General features: G+C 39.4%; 2 protein-coding genes across 2 annotated transcripts in view; one reads left to right on the top strand and one right to left on the bottom strand.

Annotated features, from left to right (window-relative positions):
* Positions 1-3,527, bottom strand: part of HTR2B (5-hydroxytryptamine receptor 2B) — an 11,248-nt gene extending 7,721 nt beyond the window's left edge. Inside the window, exon 1 of the mRNA XM_027884093.1 lies at positions 2,731-3,527. Coding sequence (XP_027739894.1) covers positions 2,731-3,040 — 310 coding nt within the window. The 5' untranslated portion in view covers positions 3,041-3,527. The remainder of the gene's footprint in view (positions 1-2,730) is intronic.
* PSMD1 (proteasome 26S subunit, non-ATPase 1) overlaps positions 1-21,886 on the top strand; it is a 73,608-nt gene that overhangs the window by 35,534 nt on the left and 16,188 nt on the right. Inside the window, exons 17-18 of the mRNA XM_027884092.1 lie at positions 12,790-12,904; positions 15,576-15,692. Of these exons, the coding sequence (XP_027739893.1) occupies positions 12,790-12,904; positions 15,576-15,692 (232 nt within the window). The remainder of the gene's footprint in view (positions 1-12,789; positions 12,905-15,575; positions 15,693-21,886) is intronic.

Below are 21,886 nucleotides of genomic sequence, written 5' to 3'. Positions count from 1 at the left end.
TTTTTTTTTTTTTTTTTTTTTTTTTTTTTTTTTTTTTTTTTTTTTTTTTTTTTTTTTTTTTTTTTTTTTTTTTTTTTTTTTTTTTTTTTTTTTTTTTTTTTTTTTTTTTTTTTTTTTTTTTTTTTTTTTTTTTTTTTTTTTTTTTTTTTTTTTTTTTTTTTTTTTTTTTTTTCAGAAATGAGAAGAATTTAGCAAGGAATAAAAGCTATGAAATGTTTATGTATTCTGACACTTGTGCTTCTAAATTAAAATTGCTGTGTGTGCTCGTACCGGAGTACATTTTGGTTGCTCTGCTGAGAATAAATAATGTGCTGAGCATGGCATTACACCTGGGAGTGAGTTACAGATTCATTTATTTGCATGTTTTTAAAAGGGCCAGCGCTTTGTTACAGGGACAATCTATTTCTGAAGATTTTTTCGGTAAGTGTACCGGTATCTGTAGCGGGTTTTGAACACCCTGTGACACATTAATTTGTGCAGTCAGGATCTTAGTGTGACTGCACTTTATTTCACACCTTTTCCCTCAAATATTCCCCACATAATTAGACATCAGACCCAAATCGGAAGCATAATATTTGTACTCAGTATCTGGAAGCTGCACCCGGCTCTCTCGTTATTGTGGAAACATTCCTGTGTGGAAGTGCCAGGAGGCTGCATTTAGTTTGCTGTCTGGCTATCAATGACTATTCTTTGTTCAAGTAGTTATCTGGCTAATGTAGCTTCAAGATTTAGACTTGTCATGTATTTAAAGGTCTGTTCTAGCTTCATTCCAGTAACTCCTCGTGTTTTGCTCACGCTTTGAACTTCTATAAACACCTCAGCATCTTCTCCCAGTCGGTGAAGAGACAAAGCAGTTTTCTGGTTGCCTGCCAAAGGGAGACTTGTATGTGAGAAATTTGAGTTTTAACCACTGTTATGTGGAAGGTGCGTTGCAGTCTTCATTAATTACAACTGATTTTACTACCTTCTGGTACATTTCCTGCATCATGAAAGATGTTTTTGTTTGACTTCTGAATTAAGATTCCTAGCGTGCTTTAAACTGGTGTAACCAGGGCATAGCACTGGATTAATTGAGAGATTAAGGAGCAATAGTCTCTTTATAAAGTTGTAAAGAAAAGATTTTTTTAGTCTAGCAGAAGAAAAATAATTATATATTAAAAAAAAAATCCAAACCATAACAACTCCTCCACCACCAAAAAAAGAACTCCACAAAATGCAGAATTTGCCTTCCCTTTATGTTAATTGCAAGTCGATACTAGTACTTGTTATGGTTAGTAGCTTTATTATTAATGAGACCTGTGGCAGGAATTAAGCAGTTACAGTATCTGTGTGTATGTAAATGTTTATCTGCTCCTTGCCTCCTCACACGTACTTGGCATACCAAGGTTTTCCATAAGTGACTGGTTTTTTTGAGTTTAAAGTCACTGTCCTGGTTATGTACATTCAATTTTCTTTTTAGAAACTGCTGCTTGAAAAAACTATTTTACTATCTCAACACTGAATTCTGAGCTCCAATTTACATTTCTGTTTAGGGAGAAGAAGTCTGTATTATACAGAAATTCATTCTCAAGGCATTTAGTGAATAAACACATTTGTTAATAAAGTGATACCAGTTTTCTGCAGCAAACAAAAGCTACTGATGGCCTTTCTGAAATAAAGTTTATGATTGTGTGTGCTTGTTGCTCTGGCAACTCTTAGAGTCTAGCCTAGGAAAAATGAACTCCTGCAGCCTTTTGTTATCTAGGGCCCAGTGGTATCTATACCTTAAAGATAATGATGGAAATCTATAAGTTTCTTGAAAAACCTGTCTTACTATTTTTTTTTTCCATTTATGATATGAAAATAAACCATTTAAAATGTATTCTTAAAGAAACCTTAAGAGTAAAAGAGAGAGACTTTCCCATGGAGCTGCCTCTGATTAGTTGTCAGAAGCAATATCTGAAGTAAAGCTGGGCATGAGAGATTTTGGAAAAATCATACTTGTTCTGTAAGGACTAGAAAATGTCACACCCAGTTTATGTTCAGGTTAAAAAAACCTCCTATTTTATTTCATATAAAACAAACTAAATGACAAATCTGAATTTCAAACATTAGGTACATGGATTGAGGCTTCCTTGGCTTGACAGATAAGTTAATTCTTTGTGATGCTTTACAAACCTACTGCTTTCCCAAGGGTGGGAGAAAATGGATTTCTCTGAAACTGGTACTGGTAAAGTTCGTTGGCACTGATGGTGCCAGGGACCATCTCTGCTCATGGACCTTGGAGTCAATACCCAGGTAAAATCTGGTGCCTGACTCCTAGAAAGTTCAAAACCTGTTCAGTGTCCTGAACAGATACTTAGTCTTAATTTCAAGTTCTTTAAGAGAAGACTGCCTGCAATTAGTATAATATCCAATACAAGAAATACCAGCATTGTGCTGATGTTGTTAAAAATTATATTACACTGTACAAAATGTAATTTCCTGTGTCCAGCTCCTATTTAAATCAGTTCTAAGTCTCGGGTGATTTTTGAATGGTTTGTTTCAAAGGAAGGAATATGCACGGTGGTTCTGCTTCCCATAAAAGTATTAAGCTCTATTGAGGTGAAAGGGAGAAAAGATTTAGCAGCCCTCATGCAAGTGATTTTTAAAATTGTAATGGTGGAGAGCAAACAGTTTTTCTGTTTAAATTAGACCTCCCCAAATTGCACCCCATATGCAAACCTGATGAAACAAACATGCTCTACTTACCAAATAATATTATGAGGAGGGCAATGGGCATCACAAACAGACCCACGAGCAAATCTGCCACTGCCAAGGATGTCAAAAAGTAGTTGGTAGCATATTGCAACTTTTTCTCCAGGGACACGGCCAGTATGACAAGTATGTTCCCCCCAATGGTGGGGATTATCACCAGGAGGATCAGCAACGCTGCCCAGCGCACTTTGTTTCCTTGTTCGTCACTTGGGTCGTCCTGCTTGGGCGCTCCTGTTACTGAGAGAGCTGGCAAAGATCCATTGCCAGCTCCAAACCCGTTCAAGAAATGTAAAGGATGTGACATTTTTGTGTCCAGCAGAACGTGTTCAGGAGCTGTGTTCTGCGCAGGAATTGTGTACGGTGCAAGGGTTCACTGTTCCTCTCTGGTCCAGGATGGTCCTGAAGAAAGGCCAGCATGGTCAGTATGGTGAACTGGTCATCTGCTATTTTGAGATACTGTGACCATGTCCGAGCTGGTATCCAATTTTTTTATCCTGTGCCTTGCTGAGTGCAAAATAGGCTTAAAAATGAAAGTCCTCTCTTGTGTCCATCTCTGGTTGGTAGGGTTCAGTGGTCTGGTCTCCCCTTTATAGCGAGGTTCAATTTCAGAAGATTATAGGGAAAAATTCAGTAGCTGTGAAAAGTAAGCAGTGCATTAGCTTCCTTTTCTTTTTCTTTTTTTTTACAGCAGTAAAAAAGTGATAGAAGAATCCCAATGCCAAACAGTTCCGTTTAGATGCAGTGTATGTAGGTTTGCTCTTTGTGAGTACAAACTGATGCAAAGGCAGATGCTCGAGTGGTGTGTTTGCAACTCCTCCTCTCCTGAGTGTCTTGTCTCCAGCAGTGTATGCGTAGGCAGGCAGCAGTTCCCATATTTCCCCTTATTAAGAATCCTGTTTCTCCACAGAGGGTAACCCAAAAATACCTTCAGAAATTATGTATGAGGTTTCCGGTTTAATCTCTACAGTTCCTAATTTATCAGGTGAGGGTCAGGAAGCTGCAGACAGTAAAACACTGGTGACAGTCTCAAGGGGACCGTAAAGATTTATCAAACTGAGACATCTAAATTTACCCATTACTTGAAGGGGTGGGGGTGAGTAAAATGCTTGTTTTTGTAATCTGAGCAGGGCTTTTATTAAGCACAGCCTGTTCTCTTCCTTTCTCTTTCTTTCTTTCTCTGTCTCTTCTGTGTCTCTCTCAACTCTGCTAAAGACTTAAGACTTGCATTTCCCCCTTCAAGCAGAGACTCAAAACAGCTGTTCCAGCGTTAAACTGAGCAGATTCTCAGTTACTGAGAAGATTTGAGTGTTGCAATATTCAGCTGAAGAAAACCTTACCTCTTTCTCTTTTTAGCAGAGTTCACTTTGCATCCAGGAAGATCCTTGGTAATTTTCTTTTTTGTCACATGTTGAATTTTGAGATTTTTCACTACTTTCTGGAAAACAAGTTGATCCTTGCTTTTTGCTGTTATAATATTTCTGAAGCTTATTTCTTCATGTGCTTTTGTTTAGCACTTATATTTTCTTCTATCACCAAGATTAAGAGTTTGTATTTTGGAAAAATAATATTTCTCACCAAGATATTTTCTCCAACTGTGAAATCGAGAGGAATCTTTCTTACCACATTTAAAAAAAGATAGAAATAAGGTTGTGTTCTTTTTTGCTGTCCTTTCCTTTCCATCCTTTGTTGATTTTACTTCAGTGATGAGCAGAGTCTGTGTGCAGTCTGTTGATTGACTCATTCCAGCGTATCCAGCTTGAAAAGCAGGGGAGTGAGTGAGTGGGGGGTTTGGCTGGAAAAAAGCCGGAGTGGGTTAATTGATTCAGTGCTCCAGTGCTATCCTGTGTGCTCTGTGTGGCTGTTGTGTCTGTGTCTGTCGGGGTGTGTGCTGCTCGCTCACTGGGCTCTCTTGCTTTTTGGACAGATGAACAGTTAACCCTAAAAAGTTCTGCTGCCCTGTAAGCAATCCAAGTTTTTTCTTGCCTAATTTTATAAAAGTATTGTCTAGCACACTGTTTTAAGCATGTGCACTGTTACTTTAAAACTTCCTTCATGCAGCTGCTTTTTGTTATCTGGAGTGTTCTCGTTTGTTACCTTTCAACTTTCAGGCAGATCTGTGTATTGTCTCTATCATCATCTTACAGTTCTGCATTAAAATGGAAATAGAGTTCACTTCCAAGGAAATTAGCTACAAAATTGGATAATAATTCCTTGAGTTTAAGGCCAGAAGAGACCGTGAGATCACGGTCTGCCCCCCTGTATGACACCAGCCATTACATTCCATAAATTGCTAGTGCTTACCAGCCTTGAGCTGGAAATCAGGTCCTCAGTGAACTGTGAATCAAAAAATTCATATCTTTAGGATGCAGTTGCTGGGGGCCAAAGAAAGAAAGCTGCTGCCAGAAATTAATAGAAATAACACTTGAAATGTGTTCAGATAATACAAGAGATTTTTCAGTAGTTTTCACTTCCTTATTTTTCCTGTTTAAAGGAAACCTTTAGTAAGATTACATGCTGTATTCATTTACAATTGACTGTTGATATCTTTATTATTCAGAGAAGCATATATTAGAAAAATAAGGATTAATCCAGCTGTGGTAGTTCTGTTTTCTTATCTGGCCACCTCACTGTTGTCACCCCTGACAGTACTGAGGGAGTAGAGCACATGAGAACATGTAAAAAGTGAAGTGAGACAGGAAAATACCTTACTTGGCTAATGAGCATTTGGATTCAGATTTTCTTAAGCTCCGCTATGTCTAATCAACTTCTAGTATAAATTTATAAAATCTTGAAGGCTCTCCTGATTTTAATCTAACTGTACTTGAAGTCTTTACCAAAATTTCCATTGGATTAAACACAGCCAATGTTCACTCTTCCTGCTTGTACAGATGAAGCTTGGTTTTGGTCATCGTTGTGACTTGAACTGTTTTTTTTACATTGTTGAAAGGTAGCTGGAATTATTGCCACTTTGTGCAGCTGGAGCTATTGGCAGTGTATCTGCATCATAAATGGAAAACAGTGTTCCAGAGTAAACCCACCAAAGTATAGTAAAAGATAATTAATTTCTCTTCAGTAGGTGTATGGCACATGCAGATCTTCATGTCACATCTCTGAATTTAAAGAACACAAAAATTCTGTAGAAAAAAAAAATAGATAATGCATCTATCTGGACCATCTGCTAATCATCAGCATCAGTTACTGCTGCAGGCCTGTGTCAGAGCTGAACCATTATATTGCTAGACTTTTATGGGTTTTCTTACTTTTAACATTTTCTCTTTCACCATGCAGCAGACTCTTTTCCTGTATCGCTTCAGAGTGGAGGAAGTACCAGAGTTATAGAAGTGTAATTTTATCAACTTGAGTTCTGTATTACCTCCTAATAAATTTTGTTCACAGATCTTACCATTCAAGGAGCAGCACCGTTGGCTGCTGCAGGAAAGGGTTGTTTTGGTCTAAGTGAAAATCAAGTGTTTCTGCTTCTCTGGAATGCCTCGGGGGATGTTATAATGTCACCTATATGGAAAAATCATTTTTTAGCCACTAGAATGACTAAATTAGATTGGGAAGAGGGAGGCATCTTGATGAAGCACCAGCTGCACTGTTGCTTGCAGATTGTTCTGATTAGAGCTGTTGAATGCATCCATATCTAATTGAAAAGGAAATTATTTCTTTAGATACAGATAAAACAGTTATCTTAGGAACTTGCAGAGGAAGATGGTATCAGTTTAGTGGCATGTAGGCTTGCATATCATATATACCTGCTTGGTACATTGTTTAATTTTAAAGAGCTAGAAAACTTATCTGCCTTTTGTGATGTTTTTTGGACTTTCCCAGGTTTGAATCATTTCTGAGAAACACATCCTCCTCTATATCTGTTTAAGATCTGCAGCAGGTCTTTCGCTGTGTTGTATCTCTGCATGCTTCTGGCCAAGCTTTTTGTTCAGTCTGCTGTCCTACTCCCATATCCAGCTCTTCTCCTCTGTTAATGATGATAAACCTTAGACCCACTCCTGGTCCACTGTAACCAGAATATTTGAACCGTGCATGGATCCTACTTTTGTTTCCCACTCCTTGCTGCTCCTTGTGTTTTCAAATTGCCAGTGCTATTTTGTTTGTCTCCATGAGGTGTGAGCTGTCCCTGGTGAGTGTTGTTCAGGCAGTGCATATCCCTCAAGTTCACCTGCTGTGTCTGTGGGCTCAGTGTCAACCTCCTGCCAGTGGGAGACTCCTACAAGTTCTTGCTTAGACAACTAGGAGGCATTTCAGAGAAGATCGTTGTGGAGAAGGAGGCTTTGCTGCACATGAGATAGTTGTAGGAAATTCCTGGCTTGGGAATAATTGGGGTCATTTTTGTCCAAAGAGGGAGACGGGATGTTTAGTCTACACTGAAATATATTGGTTTGTTGCATTTTAATCTGCAGGTTTTCAATCTTCTGTGTATTCCCCCCTCTGCTGCACCCTCCTCCTTCAGAAATGGCTGAGAATTGTGCAGTTAGATATCTGCATTCCTCCTTTATTAACTCATTCATGGATGAAATTAAACTTTGTTAAGCTTTTTTTTCTCTAAATCATCACTAAACTAATAAAGCAACTTGTGGAAATAGTTCTGTATAAAATGATTAATTCATGACTAATAATTTAGAAACTTATAAATATTTAGAATCTTTTGAAATATAACTGGGGACACTTAATGAGGAATTTAGAAGATATATTTGACATTGTTCTTCAATTCTCTGACATTTCGTTTCTCAATGAGTTGTATGGTCCTTAAATATTTAGACAAAAAAATAATGAAAGCATCACTAACATACATTTTTTAGTCTCAATAACAAGACCAATGTGGTGCATTTTTTCAGTGTTCTGTTTATTTACTTAATGATGGTACCTTATATATATTCAGGGTTTCATGTTTAAATATTGCTGAAATATAAAGAAAAATTGCAATAATGCTTTAACCTTCAAGACGTTCAACTTACAGAACTGTAGATAAACTGCACGAAGGTATTTGGATGTGATTCTAACTGGGCTGTGATCTAAGAAACTTCAAGTGGAATATGCTCCAGGATATAAGAGTCTAAGTTTTTAGTTTGTCCTGTTGCATGCCTCTTGGGAAACAAAGATTGAAGTGGATTATTAAACAGGGTTGACACACCCAGCAGAGTTCCTCAACTTTCAGCAGCCCAATAAGGCTCTTGTAGGCAAAGCCTACTGAGGACTGTTATATCCGCAGATGTTGCAGTTGTAATGACTTTTTTTAAAAAAACCAAACCAGTATTATAGATCCTGATAATGGTACAGTAAGAAATGTATCTTGGTGAAAAGGCAATACAGTGTCATGATTCTTTGCAAAATATGGAGAACCTTCCATGGTCAACACCATAGACTGAAAGGGCAACTCACTGACTGCCTTCTGCATCCAGCTGAGCTGGGTGGGTTTGTTCACATTAATCTGTCTTAGTAAGAATCAACATCCTGGTTTTCATTTTGGTAAGTTTTGCACTAGAGACTCAAGAAAAATTTTCATTCCTCTCTCTTTGAAAGTAATGAAGATCTCAAAACTCTCTTTGGTTTCTCAGAAATCAGCTTTCATAGAGAGAATATGACATTTGTATGTATATAAATGTCACTTATATTCAATTATATCCAAGAAATGAACATTGTCAGGGAAGAGTTCAAAGTTTAGGCTAAGTTTAAGGTAATTGGGCAGGAGTTAGGCAGCTCCTCTGTGTTCTCTCTGGCTCTGGTTTCTAGGAAGATTTGAAATCCTTAGCTGCGTAGGGTGTTTGTTTCTTGTGGAACTTTTGAGAGCAACCAGTTGGTGAGTAAACTAATAAAATTCCAGTGATTATGTTTTAAGAATCTCTTATTACTGTCTTGGTGCCCCTTTTTTTTTTTTTTTGGATTTTGTTTGACTCCTGAAACAAACCAAACTGGATCTTGGAGGAAGTCCTTCACCTGCAGCCCATTTATCACAACAGTAAAACTTCTCCTGGTGTAGGGTGGAAACAAAGCTGTAGCTGACTGCTGTGTTAAAGTTCCATAGAAGATGCTTTTAGACATTTTTGGCTTCTTGTATCCTTTAGTTTCCTGGTAACAGAATGAAGCTGAAGCCAGTTGTGAGATAGGGTGTTTTGGTTTTTTTTGTAGGCAGGTCTTGGTTCACTGACGTCTGTGATTTCCTGGCTTAGGTAGGAGCAGCTGAACAATTTTCAGATGAGAATGAAGGAAATAATCAGGCCATTCTTTTGTCATCATTTTGCTGTTGTAGTAAAATGGAATTGCAAAAGCAAACTGCTTGAGTAAAACCAGTGTTAGGAAAAAAGGAAGGAACCAGTACATTAAAGATAATTTGGTTTTTAAAAATAGACATGGCCTATCTTTCTAAGATGCAGAGCCCACTTTAAAGACATGCCTTAGGCTTTAATGTAGGAATTTTTAGATGAAATTACTGGACTGTGTTATGGGAAGGTCAGACTAGAGGACTATGGTGCGTTGCTTCAGTCCTCAAAATATTTAAATATACTCCAGGCTTAGAATTTTTACTGTTACTTTTAAGAGGGGAGGAAACATTTAGGTTTGGAGATAAACCTTCTGCCCACAAAATCTCCAGATGTTATCCTGGTATTTCATGTGATGTTGTTTTCTGTGTTTAACTTGCAGTAATGATGTCTGTATTAGGAGTAAGAACAGGTGGTTACTGAGTCTTAGTTGTGACAAATCATTTATGTTTTGTAGAACTGTTTTTAAGTTTTCTCACACTCTTTGTTATCTCTCTCCCTCTCCTACCAGAGGTTTCTACTCTGTAACCACATTGATTCAGCCATCAGCTGAATCAGAGTGGTGGAGGTTTCCAGCAGGGAGGCAGAGGGTTGGACTTGGTTTGGCAACTTGCGTGCGGGTTGGTACCGGTGAAGTGGAAACTTCCTCCATCAGCAGGAGGGCTTGTCCCTCTGGATTGTGCTGGATGTCAAGTCAGCAGCTCGAGGGCTGTGCTCTCAGTGAAGGGTGAAAGATGGGGCAGGGGAAGGATAATGTGGTCATGTTTTAAACTTACTCTCCAATTGGATTACCAGTTGGAAGTAATGCCATGGGAGCACATTTGCAGCCTGTGACTGCTTATAAGGGCATTTAACTTTCCTTTTGATTACTCGACAGAATTGTTTTGGATTTTATGGAATTTTATGAAGCGTGGGTTTGGGTTTATACAGGCTGAGCTTTGCAACAGTGTGTAGGATTTAGTAGAGCATCTCGCAGTGAAGGAGCAAATGTTACTGCTTAGGCATTGATGCCAGCAGTGCTTTTGTGCACTAAAGTCCTGTTCCTCTGATAGGCACTTTAGCAAGACTCTTTCACTTCCTTGACCCACGTATGGACCTGCCTTCTAGATCTCTGTTATTTGGAAGACACTTTTTGAAGGTTGAGGGTTCAAAAAAGCTGTGTTACTGGGCAAAGTGGTGGGACCCTTTAAGTAGCTATAACTCCTAAAGTGGATTTACATAAGGCCCCCCATCAAAATATTTGACCATTTTACGGACAGATTTGAGATAAAAGCATTTAAAATAATGGCCACAAATAATTTAAATCTGGCTAAGAATTCTAAAATTAATTAACATACATTAATCCTGATTTTATAACAAAAACTGTGTTAGAACTTCTGAGCCTTCAGACACAAATATGTGTCTAAGTTGATGATTCTATAAAATCCAGCTTTCTGAACGGGAATTTAATGATTAATGCTTCAGAGTGCATAATCACATCTTTGCCAGAAAATGTTTTTCTCTTCTTTGACTCACAATCTGCCTGTTTAACATTTGCTGTAGTAAAGCAAACACAAAGGTGTTAAGAGTCTTTGTGCAAGAGCCAAAGTTTTCTGTGCAGCTGAATGCTTGGGCTCATTTATTATAGGATTTGTGTCTTCTGGTCTCCGCATCAGCTCATTTTTAAAGAAACATTGTCAGCATCCAAGCTGTTATTTGAACAGGAGACTGCCAGGTAGTTTTAAATGTGTCTTTTAGTTTATGGTCCTCACTTATACTACTTGATTGCAGGACAGAATTGTTCTGTTGCCCAACTCATCTCCCTTTCTTAACATTTATTGTCGTGGCTGCATCTCAGAAGCAGCAAAGTTTCCTGCAACTTTGTCTTTGCTCCTCATTCTTTTATATGGATTTTTTTTTCCTGCTGTTTGGAGTGAGGGAGGTGTGTTCAAGATGATGGCAGAAGGTGGGATTCTCTCCCCATGTGAATGTTTTAGGAAAACTGATAAAGAAACAGACTGTTGGAAACAGGGGTGAGGTAGATCTGGGCACTTGCTGCCATTACTGTCGAGGGGTTGAGTAGCCTCTGAAGGCTTGGGTTGTTCAGCAGTTCTGGAAGAGGACCTCAGCCTGTGTGGTTGATGGTGCTGCCTGTCTGATCAGCTGGAGTAGGACAGAGGAATATAAGAGGAGTTTAAGACTGGTTATCAGAGGAGACACTAGGAAAGTGTTGAAATGGGAGTAACTAGAGTAGCAATTAATTGATGGTGTGTGTAGAGTATGAGTGTGTCATTATATGGGCATGTCTTCTGTCCTCAATCACAATAAAAGAGGAAATGAACTAGATTATTGCTTAAAGCATTTTTTATTTGTTTTCTATGATTCAGCTATTCATTTAAATAAAACCCATGCTGGAGTGTACTTTACAGTGGTTTTTCTCTCTCTTGAGTTGTTGAGTGCTTTGACAGACACTTAATGGTCCTACATGATGCTATAATTCCTGTGTAAAACAGGTGCTGCTGCCACCCTCCAACTTCCGTCTTTCAGCGTAACAAATGTAAGAAGGGAAGCTAAAACTAAGGCGTTCTTGGCTTCTTCCTGTGTACATTTTAGTCTGAAATCAGTTTATAATTGAAATAAATGGCTTGCAAGGGTACTTCTAGGATTGTGAATGTGACAATTAAAATGCTAGTCTGGGCTACAAGACACAATGGAGTGAATAGCCAGATGATCTTCACTTTGAAAACAGATAATCACTCACAGTGTATAGTTTCCCATCTTTCTTTTTCATGAGCATGCACTTGCCAACCACATTCCCACATTGCTCTTGTGTTCATGGTGTCATGGAACTGGAAAAGCTGAAATTGTCAGTGTATGATATTAACAAGTGGTTTGTGTGGCATCAAAATTAATAGAGTGATTAAATGACTGTGAAGACAGGAAGGAAATTAATATATCCACACCTGTGGATTCCGCCCTACTTCTGAAATACTCAATATTTACAAAACTGTTTGCATTAGCAACATGTGCTTCTTGCTGTAGGAAATTAAGGTTTCCTCTCATCTCCCCCAGCACGGGGCTGGAAGTTCTGTTGCTGTAATGACCAACAGGACACTGTTCCCAGCTGGTGAGCCCTGGAGCACATAAATCCATTTCAGGTCTCTTGAAAGGCAGCAACATCACAGCATGGAGGAGACAACAGGGGACATGGCTCATAAACGCATGGGAAGTGTGTGTTGTGTCAGCATCTCCTCACGTGCTTTGATTTACAGCGGTGGGGGCTGAGGAGGAGTTGTCAGAAGCCGTGATTGCAAAAGGGAGTTTGGGACCCACTAACCTTGAAGGTTGATTGCATACTGGAGTTGGGTTTTGTGTCTGCTGATGGAAGATTTAGTGCCATCTCTCGTGGAGAGTAAACTTCTGCTAGTGGAAAGTCTGTCATAACATCATGATTTCTAGAGATAAAGACCTCGATCTCAACAGATAAATCATTCTACCAGGTGATCTCTAAAAGGCATAAAATAAACAATAAAAAGGAGGACCTCAGTAGGGGGAACTGTGTGTGATATCTGCAGTGATAGGGAAGTTTATTCATCTGTGCACATCCCTGTTCTTCTCTTAGCCCATTTGTTCCTCCCCTCTGGTTACATTTTGAAAAATGCAAAAGCATATGGTATGGAAGGACAGTATGAAATTTTCTAGTATGAACAGAGTGAAGCCTCTGTATTTTGAAGCACCATACCATATTTTGAAGAACAGTAATAATAAACAACACTCTTCTTTTGCCTTTCTTTAGGACTCCTGAGCAGTGTCCAAGCGTGGTTTCTTTGCTGTCAGAGAGCTACAATCCCCATGTGCGTTATGGGGCCGCCATGGCTTTGGGGATCTGCTGTGCAGGCACTGGAAACAAGGTGAGGGCCTGAAGCACCCATGGCCAAGACTGTTCCTGCTCTCTCCTGCCACAGACACATTGGTGTGGTAACATTGCACACACAGATGGCTTTCTCACACATGTACACTGCTAGCCAGCTGGAGTACAGCAGTACTTTGATTTATTTAACTATTATGGGCATGGAGATTCTTTTCCTGCTTGTACAGAATAGATAAAGAAGAAGCAATTGTTGCCACATTCTTGGAATTTTGTCTTCAAAACTTTTCTTAGAGTTTTATTACTGTCAAGTTGCCACTGAACTTTGAATGAGTGTTCAGTACTCCAAAATCAATACTCCTTTGTCCTTGGAGTGCCAGTGACAGGAAAACAGCATAACTTCTAGCTTCTTTCTTCTTTCCTATGATACACCACTTATGGAAGATCCATGTAGAAAAGACAAGTGCAATGAAATTTAATTAAATGACGGTTGTTTCACGTGTGTAATTGAAACCCAGCAATTTTATTCTCACTTTATAAGTGTCAGTGGAGGTTTCATTCTCACAGATGATAACAGAGACCTTTTACAGTAGGATTCCCACTTCTGCTGTGGGAAGTGAGCACTCATTAGAACAAGCAGGAAGTAAACTTGGGAATAAGCTCCCTCTGCTTCACCCACATGTGTATGTAAACTGTAGTGGTACAGAATCACACTTTCAGAACAGGTACACACACTGTCCAAATGGAATTGATATTTCATGCTTCAGAGTCTTTGATAAATCTCTTGCTTATGTGTCTCATCCCTTCCTTATCCTGCATTAAACTCTTGCTCTGTGGCTCTTGCATGAGCGCTCCCCAGTGTGTCACTGGTGCTGCCAAATCACGGAATGCTGACGTGCACTGCCTGCCATCTTCAGTGTCTAAAGCATGCAGGCTTGAAAGCAAACTGAAAGTCCTATTTTTATCCAGGTCACTTTATTCTCGAGTGGAAGGTGGAATCAAGGAGCTAGTTATTTTTAACCTACTGCATCTGACAAGATAATTTAAGTGGAAATGCTTTTAGTCGCAAAAATAAGTCTGTTTTATTTCCAGATGCATTGTGTGATGACCTAAACGATCTGATTACATGCAGACATGTCTTCTAGAGCTTATATTAGTAGGTTTTGAAGGCCCAAATGTATTCAACTTTGGAGATCAGAAAGTTCAGCTCTTTGTTACAGTGGATGTTCCATCCATGGTACTGAATGCTTGCCAAAGAGTGAATGAGTCACCTTCAGGTGGAGAAGCACAGCCTCTAACATAGCTCAGATAGCAAAAACAGTCAAAGCAAAGGCTTGATATTATTCTAAAAGTGGTTCTGCATAAAATGAGCTTCTTTTTAAAAGCCTCACCCTGACAGAAGTAACACCAAGAGGAGTCTTTGCTGGGAATCTCATGCACTCAACTGCATTCGCTGGTGTCTTCAGTGTAAGAGCACTGTATGGACAGGAGAGATTGCCAAGTGATTCTGGCTGACTTCTGTAATCAGATCACATAATAGATTAAAAGAGGTGGATTTTAGGGTTGATATCTAACTGTTCTCTCCTGTTCCAAAGAGTATGTAACAGCTTGCTTCACATGCCATTGCAAAGAGCTTTTAGCAAGTCCCTGTGTTGCCACAGACCAAATTTATCTGTGCAGTCCATGGCCTTACAAACAACCATCTTAAGTCTTTTCTGCTTAGATCTGGAGTATGGTTGCTGAAGGCTGGTTGAGCCCACTAACAACAAACTGCTGGGGTAGCCCTGGAACCTCCTGCCACCTTTTACTCTGCTCGTGTCCCTCTCCCCAGTGAGCTGATGCAGACATAAACACACAGAAAACTGACCCAGATACCAGAGAACTGTTCCCTTTTTTGTTGTTACTGAATTATAAGATAGAAAAAGTGAGAGGTGAGACAAGGGCTGCAGGTAGCACATGGAAAAGGGAGGGACTGGATAGCTGAAGGCAAGTTGAGGAAGGAGAGGGATCTCTTTTTGGTAGCAGTGAGTTTAGATGAGCTCAGTTGTCCTGTGTAAGGTGCGCGGGGGACCTTGCACAGGTAGAATTTAGTTTTTATCTCTAATAATTCTATGTATATTTAAACCATGGCTTGCAAAGTAGCAGGACTGTAAGTAGAGATTTTCATAATCAGTAACTTCATTGAAAATAATAGTTACTGGTAGGTCATTGCAGATCACGTTCCTGTTGCACTTAGCTGGGACGTTACTGAATTTTAAGCAGTAGAGCGCTTTGAACTGTGCTAAAAACCTAGATTTACTCTATGGGTTCTCAGAGACAGCCCTGCTTGATGTAGGTTTGAAATGCATGCTTTCATGTGGTGCCAGATGTTACAGATTCTAACAATAAAGTGTAAGGCCAAGAATTTGGATTCTAGTGTGATGAATGCATTTATTGCTTACACCTGTTGTTTAGCTGTTGCCCAGTTTCTGCAGGTAGATCTTGTTCCGTCCATCCATCACTTGTTTTTTAGTGTTTGGGTTTTTTCTTCCTGGTGTTTAGATTAAAATCTAGAAAAATACAAATTTCTGTTTCACTTACCAAGAACAAACAGAATATTTTAAAAGTGTATCTCATAGCATCAATCTGATAACCTTCCACTGAAGTACCGAATCCTGGCATACTAAAAATAATGGTATTAACTTCGTCACTCCTTATTTCTCCGTTTGTTTTAGGAAGCAATTAATTTGCTTGAGCCAATGACAAATGATCCTGTGAACTACGTGCGTCAGGGAGCTCTGATTGCATCTGCCCTTATCATGATCCAGCAGACTGAGATTACCTGCCCAAAGGTAGAGTGTCATACCTTACATATCAGCTTATCAGGTGGGAAAATGGTCTTGAGTGCCAAAACTTTAGTGCTTGTCACTGCAGGTAAGTCTTGGCAAGAGAGTGCACATGCCTTGTAAAGAGCCAGAGCCGGATGTGCAGCAGGAAGCTCCTGCAAGGATCAGAGCACTTGCTCTGAATGGGGGAGCCATGCCTGCTGATGGAAACATGCCTGATGGATGACTGCATTTTAACTCTGGGCACTGCAAGAATGAATGCTCTTTCTTAAAAGCTCTCAAAGCATCCAGCAATGATGTGACTGTCTTCCATTAGCATGCACTAAGGCCTGTGTGCTCATGATTTATGTGATCACTGTTATTTAGTAAAGACATTGGTTCTCATGATAGTAAACTTAGTTTTGGATGTAGTCACCCTGCAGGAAAGTCCTGTAATAACTATGTTTCCTTTGTAGTTAGTCTTACACTTTGCAGGTGAAACAATGTCTGCAGTCAGAGCTGGCTTAGTGGCTTTATAGCAAATACATTTTTTCACGGAGTTTTCTGCTCAGAAAGCAAAAAGGATTGTGTATGCTGTGTTAAGCTTTTAAAAGTAGGTTGCCCTGTGAATGTGTGTCAGGTGATGATATGCAAACATTTGTACAGACTAAAAGTCCACATTAAGAGAAGCTCTAAAGTTCCACGTTTCACCTGCTCTGGTAAGTGCTGAGGCAGAGCAGTAGCCGCTGTTTCACTACTCATCTGTTGTAAATGGGTTGCTTTTAGTGATGTCATTTTAGAAATTGAACTGTGGTAAAAACAGCCACTTTTTTTACTACATTTGGATGAGGAGAAAGAGAAAAAAAAAAACCACTCTTTTTCCAGTGGAAAATTTTACTTGGGAAAGTCCGTGAAGGAGATCTACAAATACAGGTGTTTGGGTATTTCTAAGTCATGGAACATGAAGATTTGCTGGCAGACAGTTTGTTTCTTTAAATTATTACCAAAAAAAAAAAGGGGGAAAGAAAAAAGTTTTCACTGAGCAGAATCTGGGAATGTTGTTTATGTTATCAGAATTGTAGTTCAACTGAATAAGCCAAGAAGAGTAGTTCCATTGAATAAGCCAGTGAAAACACTAGAGTTCTGTTGGATCCCCTCATCTTCCAAGATACACAGTCTCTGTAATGTGAAGTTGAATTATCTCTTTATAAAAAGAATTTAATTGTTATTTTTATTGTTCCTTCCTCGGTCAGGTGATTGGAATGCCATGCCTCAGTATAGGAGATCAGATTTAATTCTTCTGTGTTCCTCTAATGCTGCACAAATTGTGTAGCTCACCTGTGCCTCAGTTTCCCAACCTGAAAGAATTAAGGATGATACATTCATATATGAAAGGGCATTGTGAGAATAGATTAATTTTAATTTGCAAAGCACCCTGATCCTCTTGGGATGGGAATTTCAGACTGCTCTCAATCAGTCACACATCTAAAACTGTTGTGGGTCACTCGCTGAGTCTGACTGTTGGAGTTCCAGGCTTTTTGAGATGATAGGTGAAAGATAGGTGCCCTAAAGAAAAATGTAGCTAGAAAAAGGGCTAGCAAAATAGAGATTACTTGAGGTGTGTAGTAGGGCAGATCTCTTCCCCCAAAGAGACCTGGTAACCTCAATTCCCGAGGTACATGTGTTACCTGGGCTTGATAAATGGGTGGTTAAAATAGCTGGACAGCAAATACAGGATGAGATGTATTGTGTAGGGGTCAGTGGCTTGTTTAAAAATGGACAGAGAAACTGAAACAGCTTTATGCCTGGGCCTTGTTTGAGCCAAAATTTGTGTGTTGTTACCTGATATAGATACAGAAGCCAATTCATTGCCCAGTAATAGAAGCACTACAGGTATTGAAAAACAAACCCAAAAATTACAGATTATAGAATAATAAATAATCCCTGAAATATACTGCCAATTTAAGAACTAAGCACAGAATATACAGATTTTTCTTGTTTTAAATTCCCCAGAAGTTAGTTATAACCATCATGGTTTCTTGATCAAAAGTAAAAGGAATATTTTCAGGACTATGCTGCCAATTAAGTTATTTATTGTCCATGGGAAACTTTTTTGGAGCTCTGTGCCAGTCTGAAGAAAAAATTATTTTACTCCAATGTGAAAGGGTGGAGTTCAGAAAAGGAGCCATTTTTGGATTGCAGGGACGTGTTTTGATCCGATTAGATTCCTAAGTGACACTCTGGAGCACTGTGTGCCAAAGACTCTGACTTGATGGATGTGGGTATTTGCAGTGCTGAAAAATCAGCTGGGAAGAGGAGTGGGGTGATTTTCATATCCCACAAGCTGTACAAGTGGTCTTGATGGGGTTACAGAGAACCTAAATTTTATGTATCACCACCTCACTGCTCCTAAATACCTCATGGTGCTTTGCATGTGAGAAATGGTGATTTTAAGAAAGACTGTAGAATATGCTCTGACCAACTTCCTGTCATTACTGTTCATGTTTTTTCTGTTCTGGGATTTTATACTTTTTTTTTTTTGTAAACTTATTTGTGAGATTTGGGTTAGAAATACTTTAAATTCTCTGTTGATAATTGGGGGTGAAGATAGTAGCAAACAATCTTTCTGGAATAGATTTAGATATAAATATTATTATTTAGATATTTTCAGATATAAAATACCGTCAGAGTTTTGAGAGCTGAGCATTGCAATGCTGAAATGCCAGGGATAAAGAGAGGTTTAAGAATCAAAGTATTTTGGTTTAAAAGAAGCCATTTTTATTGAATCAACTTTGCTGTAACCCCTATGTTCATCCTCCTCTTTGTTGTGCTCACTCTTTGTTTTAGTGAATAATTTAAATAGTTTATATTTAAACAAGGAGTTTAAATAAAGAATTGCCATTATATGAAGGCCCCTTGAACTTGCAAGTTGCTTAAGTGCCAAAAGGGGTAGCAGATGTTGAGTAAAGTTGATTTGGCCTCTTTAGAGTTGAAACACAATTCCTCCGTATACAGCCAATGTGATTTTTCCTGACCTCTCTTGATACATTTAAGAACCATCTTAGTGCAGGATATAAAATATTAACAAGTTTATTTTGTGAAACAGAATCCTAAATTACATATGTGATGAGGTCATTGTAACCGAAATCAATGACAACTTCATTATGTGTTTGTGACCTGCAGGGCAATTAAGACAGCAATTTTGGAAATGAACTGCGTGTCTTAACAACTTGAAAAAGTAAATTCAGTTCCTGGGTTTGTGTTAGGATAGTCATCTTGGCAAAATGAGAAGATAGTAAACAAGGCCAAGCCTTTTCCTTCATCCTCCTTGAATCATATTGGCCTGCTACCTTTAAGATTTCATGAAGAAACCAGGACCATATTGCTGCTGGGACTTTTTTTCCCCATTTAGATGAAACGCTAGGTCTTTTTAGGGTGCAAGAATGATTTTTGCAATATTCTAGAAGCACCTTCGCAGACCTTTATGTGAGCCTGTTACAGTTAGATGATTCTGCACATTGTCTGTTCCTTCAAGAGAGCAAGTGTGTGCAGAATAACTTCACCTTTTGAAGAAGATAGAACATGCAAACGGTTTAAAACCTGCTTTATTAAATTTTATTAATGCTGTTGTTCTTAAGAGCTTTCATTTGCCAAAAGCATCGTGCACATCACCTTCCAGAGTTTCCTGTAATTAACTGTTTATAAAGTCTTGTTTGCAACAATCTCATGGGCTTGGTGTGCATGAAAGTTGACTGGTAGAGGGAAAAGTGGTAATCAGCCTGATAAATGGCAGCTCTTCGTGTTTGTAGGAAATGGTGCTGTATCATTCTCATATCTTAAAGTCTGTGTTGTTTCCTCAGTGTTTCCAAGGTTCTGTGTTTGGTTTCATTTGAACTCGGTGCCGTGTCGTTTAGGCCAGCACTAATTATCAGAATGGGCTTGCGTATTGTTGGTAAAGATGAAATGAGTCACTGCCTTCATTTTAGTGTTCCTCCTGGCAGTGGCCCAAATAAATTTCTTGGTAGCATTTCCAAATGCTATAAAATTTTTGAAGTGCTTGAAGATTTCAAGGGAGAAACACAGCTTGTGGGCGTCATAGCATATTAAATAAACGTACACAGTAGTTTGGGTTGTGCTTGTTGCTGTGGTTTGAAGGAAAAATAGTAGCAGAATACAGGGCTCCACTAGACAAACTCTGGCAGGTTTTGCTTCAACAGCTTAAGAAACAACTGTCTGTTGACATCTTGCTCCATTCTGTAGGAGTTTGGTGCCCCAGCACTTTCTCCAAAGAGATGGAGCAGTGACTCCATTTGAGGATAATACCTTCCTGAAGCACTACAGCCAGAACTGCCAAAACAGACTTTCCCCAGCAGCAAGGAGGGTTTTCAGATGGGACCTGATCCAGTCAAAAATCCCATTGCTGTGAAGTGTTTGCTTTATAGGAATAGCCTGAACAAGCATGCAGGCATCCTGTGCATTTGAGTGTTGAGACAACCCCTTGATCTGGGTTTGCCTGGCCCTTTAGGCTGGGTGGGGTCATCTCCCACCCTTTCACAGAACAATTTTGCTTCCACTGATATTTAACTCTGGAAAGGGCATTCTTGCTGAATGCATTTTCCAGGGTTGGCAGTGATCCACGGCTCACAAGGCACAGGTATGCAGAATTTATCTGAACACAGAATGCTCTCGATACGGTACTACACATTTTGTATTTTTATAAGGAGATGGTATAAGGACTGTTTCTTACTGTAGCTGTTCAGTGCTTGTTCACTGAATGCTTGGTCTCAGCTGATCCCCTGCTGTGACCTGTCCCTGTCACCTCGAGATGTGGCCATTGATCCACTCAGGTTTGGCAGCCAGGTTTCAGTTCCTGGTCCCTTGCAGTTGTCCGTGTCCTGGTCACTTCACTGCCCTGCACGAGGTCTTGGTGCCAAAGCAGGTGGGTTCCTGGTGGGTTTCTGTGCTCTGGACTAATGTACATGTGAGTAAGAGCTGTGGAAGGCATAGAGGGAAAGGGTGCTCATAGGGGCAGTGCACCATGACCAGGGAGGTGGATAACTTGCCCTGCTAGCCCTGCCTTGCCTGTCCCGAGGGAGGCATTCCATCCCTCTGCTCTGAGGTGCTGCTCCATCAGACTTCAGATGCCAGCATGAACATCAGTAGTTCTGCTGAATGTTTTCTCACTCCACCCAGGGTTTCATTCTCTGAGGATTTGATTATGGTGTAAATTCTGGATTACAGTCCACTGAATGAGCTTTGTAACATCCTGCTTTTATAAATATTCCAAACCCAGAAGCTGAGCCCAGAGTCGTGGGAATGATGTGCTCTAAACAGAGGCATGGAATCTACTGCTCAGCTCAGCTCAGGAATAGTTTCACACTTTGCTTCTGTGTTTCAGTGTTATCAGTCCCCAGTAACACCTGAAGGCTTTGGATCACCTGGTCTGTATGTGGCTGCCTTTGACACTTCATGAGGCCCCGTTCCAGGCTGCAAATGCAAACTAAGATATTTTTCCAGTGTACAGGAGGTCAGGCGTAAGAACCAAACCATTTACATTGAACATGTAAACCTCAGTGTAAACTTTTATATATAAGAATCAGGAGAGCGTGAAAATGCATAAATGGAGTGAAGCAAAAGCAGAGTTTGGTCTGCATATCCAGAATAAACCCTGCATTGTGTATGAACTATCTGCCACACATCTGTCCACGTGGCTGCCCTGAAAATGTACCTTGCTCCTTTTTCTTAGTTTTAATGATTTCAAGGAAATTTAAGTCACCTCCTTTTGGGAACAGGAAATAATAACTTAAAACTTTTTAATGTGAAAGGAAATTAATGAATAGAGAAGTAATAATTAGTACACAAATTGTTGGATTTACTTATACAGAAAAATGGAAATAGCTGCTTTTTTTCCCTGCCAGTTCTAATAAATGCATCCTGCCCTACCAGAGAATTGTTATTTTGTTCAGCTTCACTGCTCCTGTTTGAAAGTGGCTGGTTACTCTGGCACTGCAATGGTGGTGAGATTGTCCATTGGTGTGAAACAAATAAAGTAATTTTAATGTAGTCATGTTTAGCAGGTTATGACTTGCTTGTAAGAATATCTGTGTCTTCTGCTGTCACAAAGTGGCTTGAATCTAAGGTTAGATGCCATCAGTGCTGAAGGAGTTGAAGTGGCAAGTAGTACAACTGGATTAGTGCCTGAAAGAGTGAAGATGCCAACC

The sequence above is a fragment of the Empidonax traillii genome, unplaced genomic scaffold, assembly GCF_003031625.1.
Source record: "Empidonax traillii isolate 1590-97213 ecotype Southwest subspecies unplaced genomic scaffold, ASM303162v1 scaffold138:size3245559, whole genome shotgun sequence".
In the NCBI taxonomy this organism is placed as follows: domain Eukaryota; kingdom Metazoa; phylum Chordata; class Aves; order Passeriformes; family Tyrannidae; genus Empidonax; species Empidonax traillii.
The sequence above is the reverse complement of the archived record's forward strand: the minus strand, read 5'-3'. Positions and strand labels throughout refer to the sequence as shown.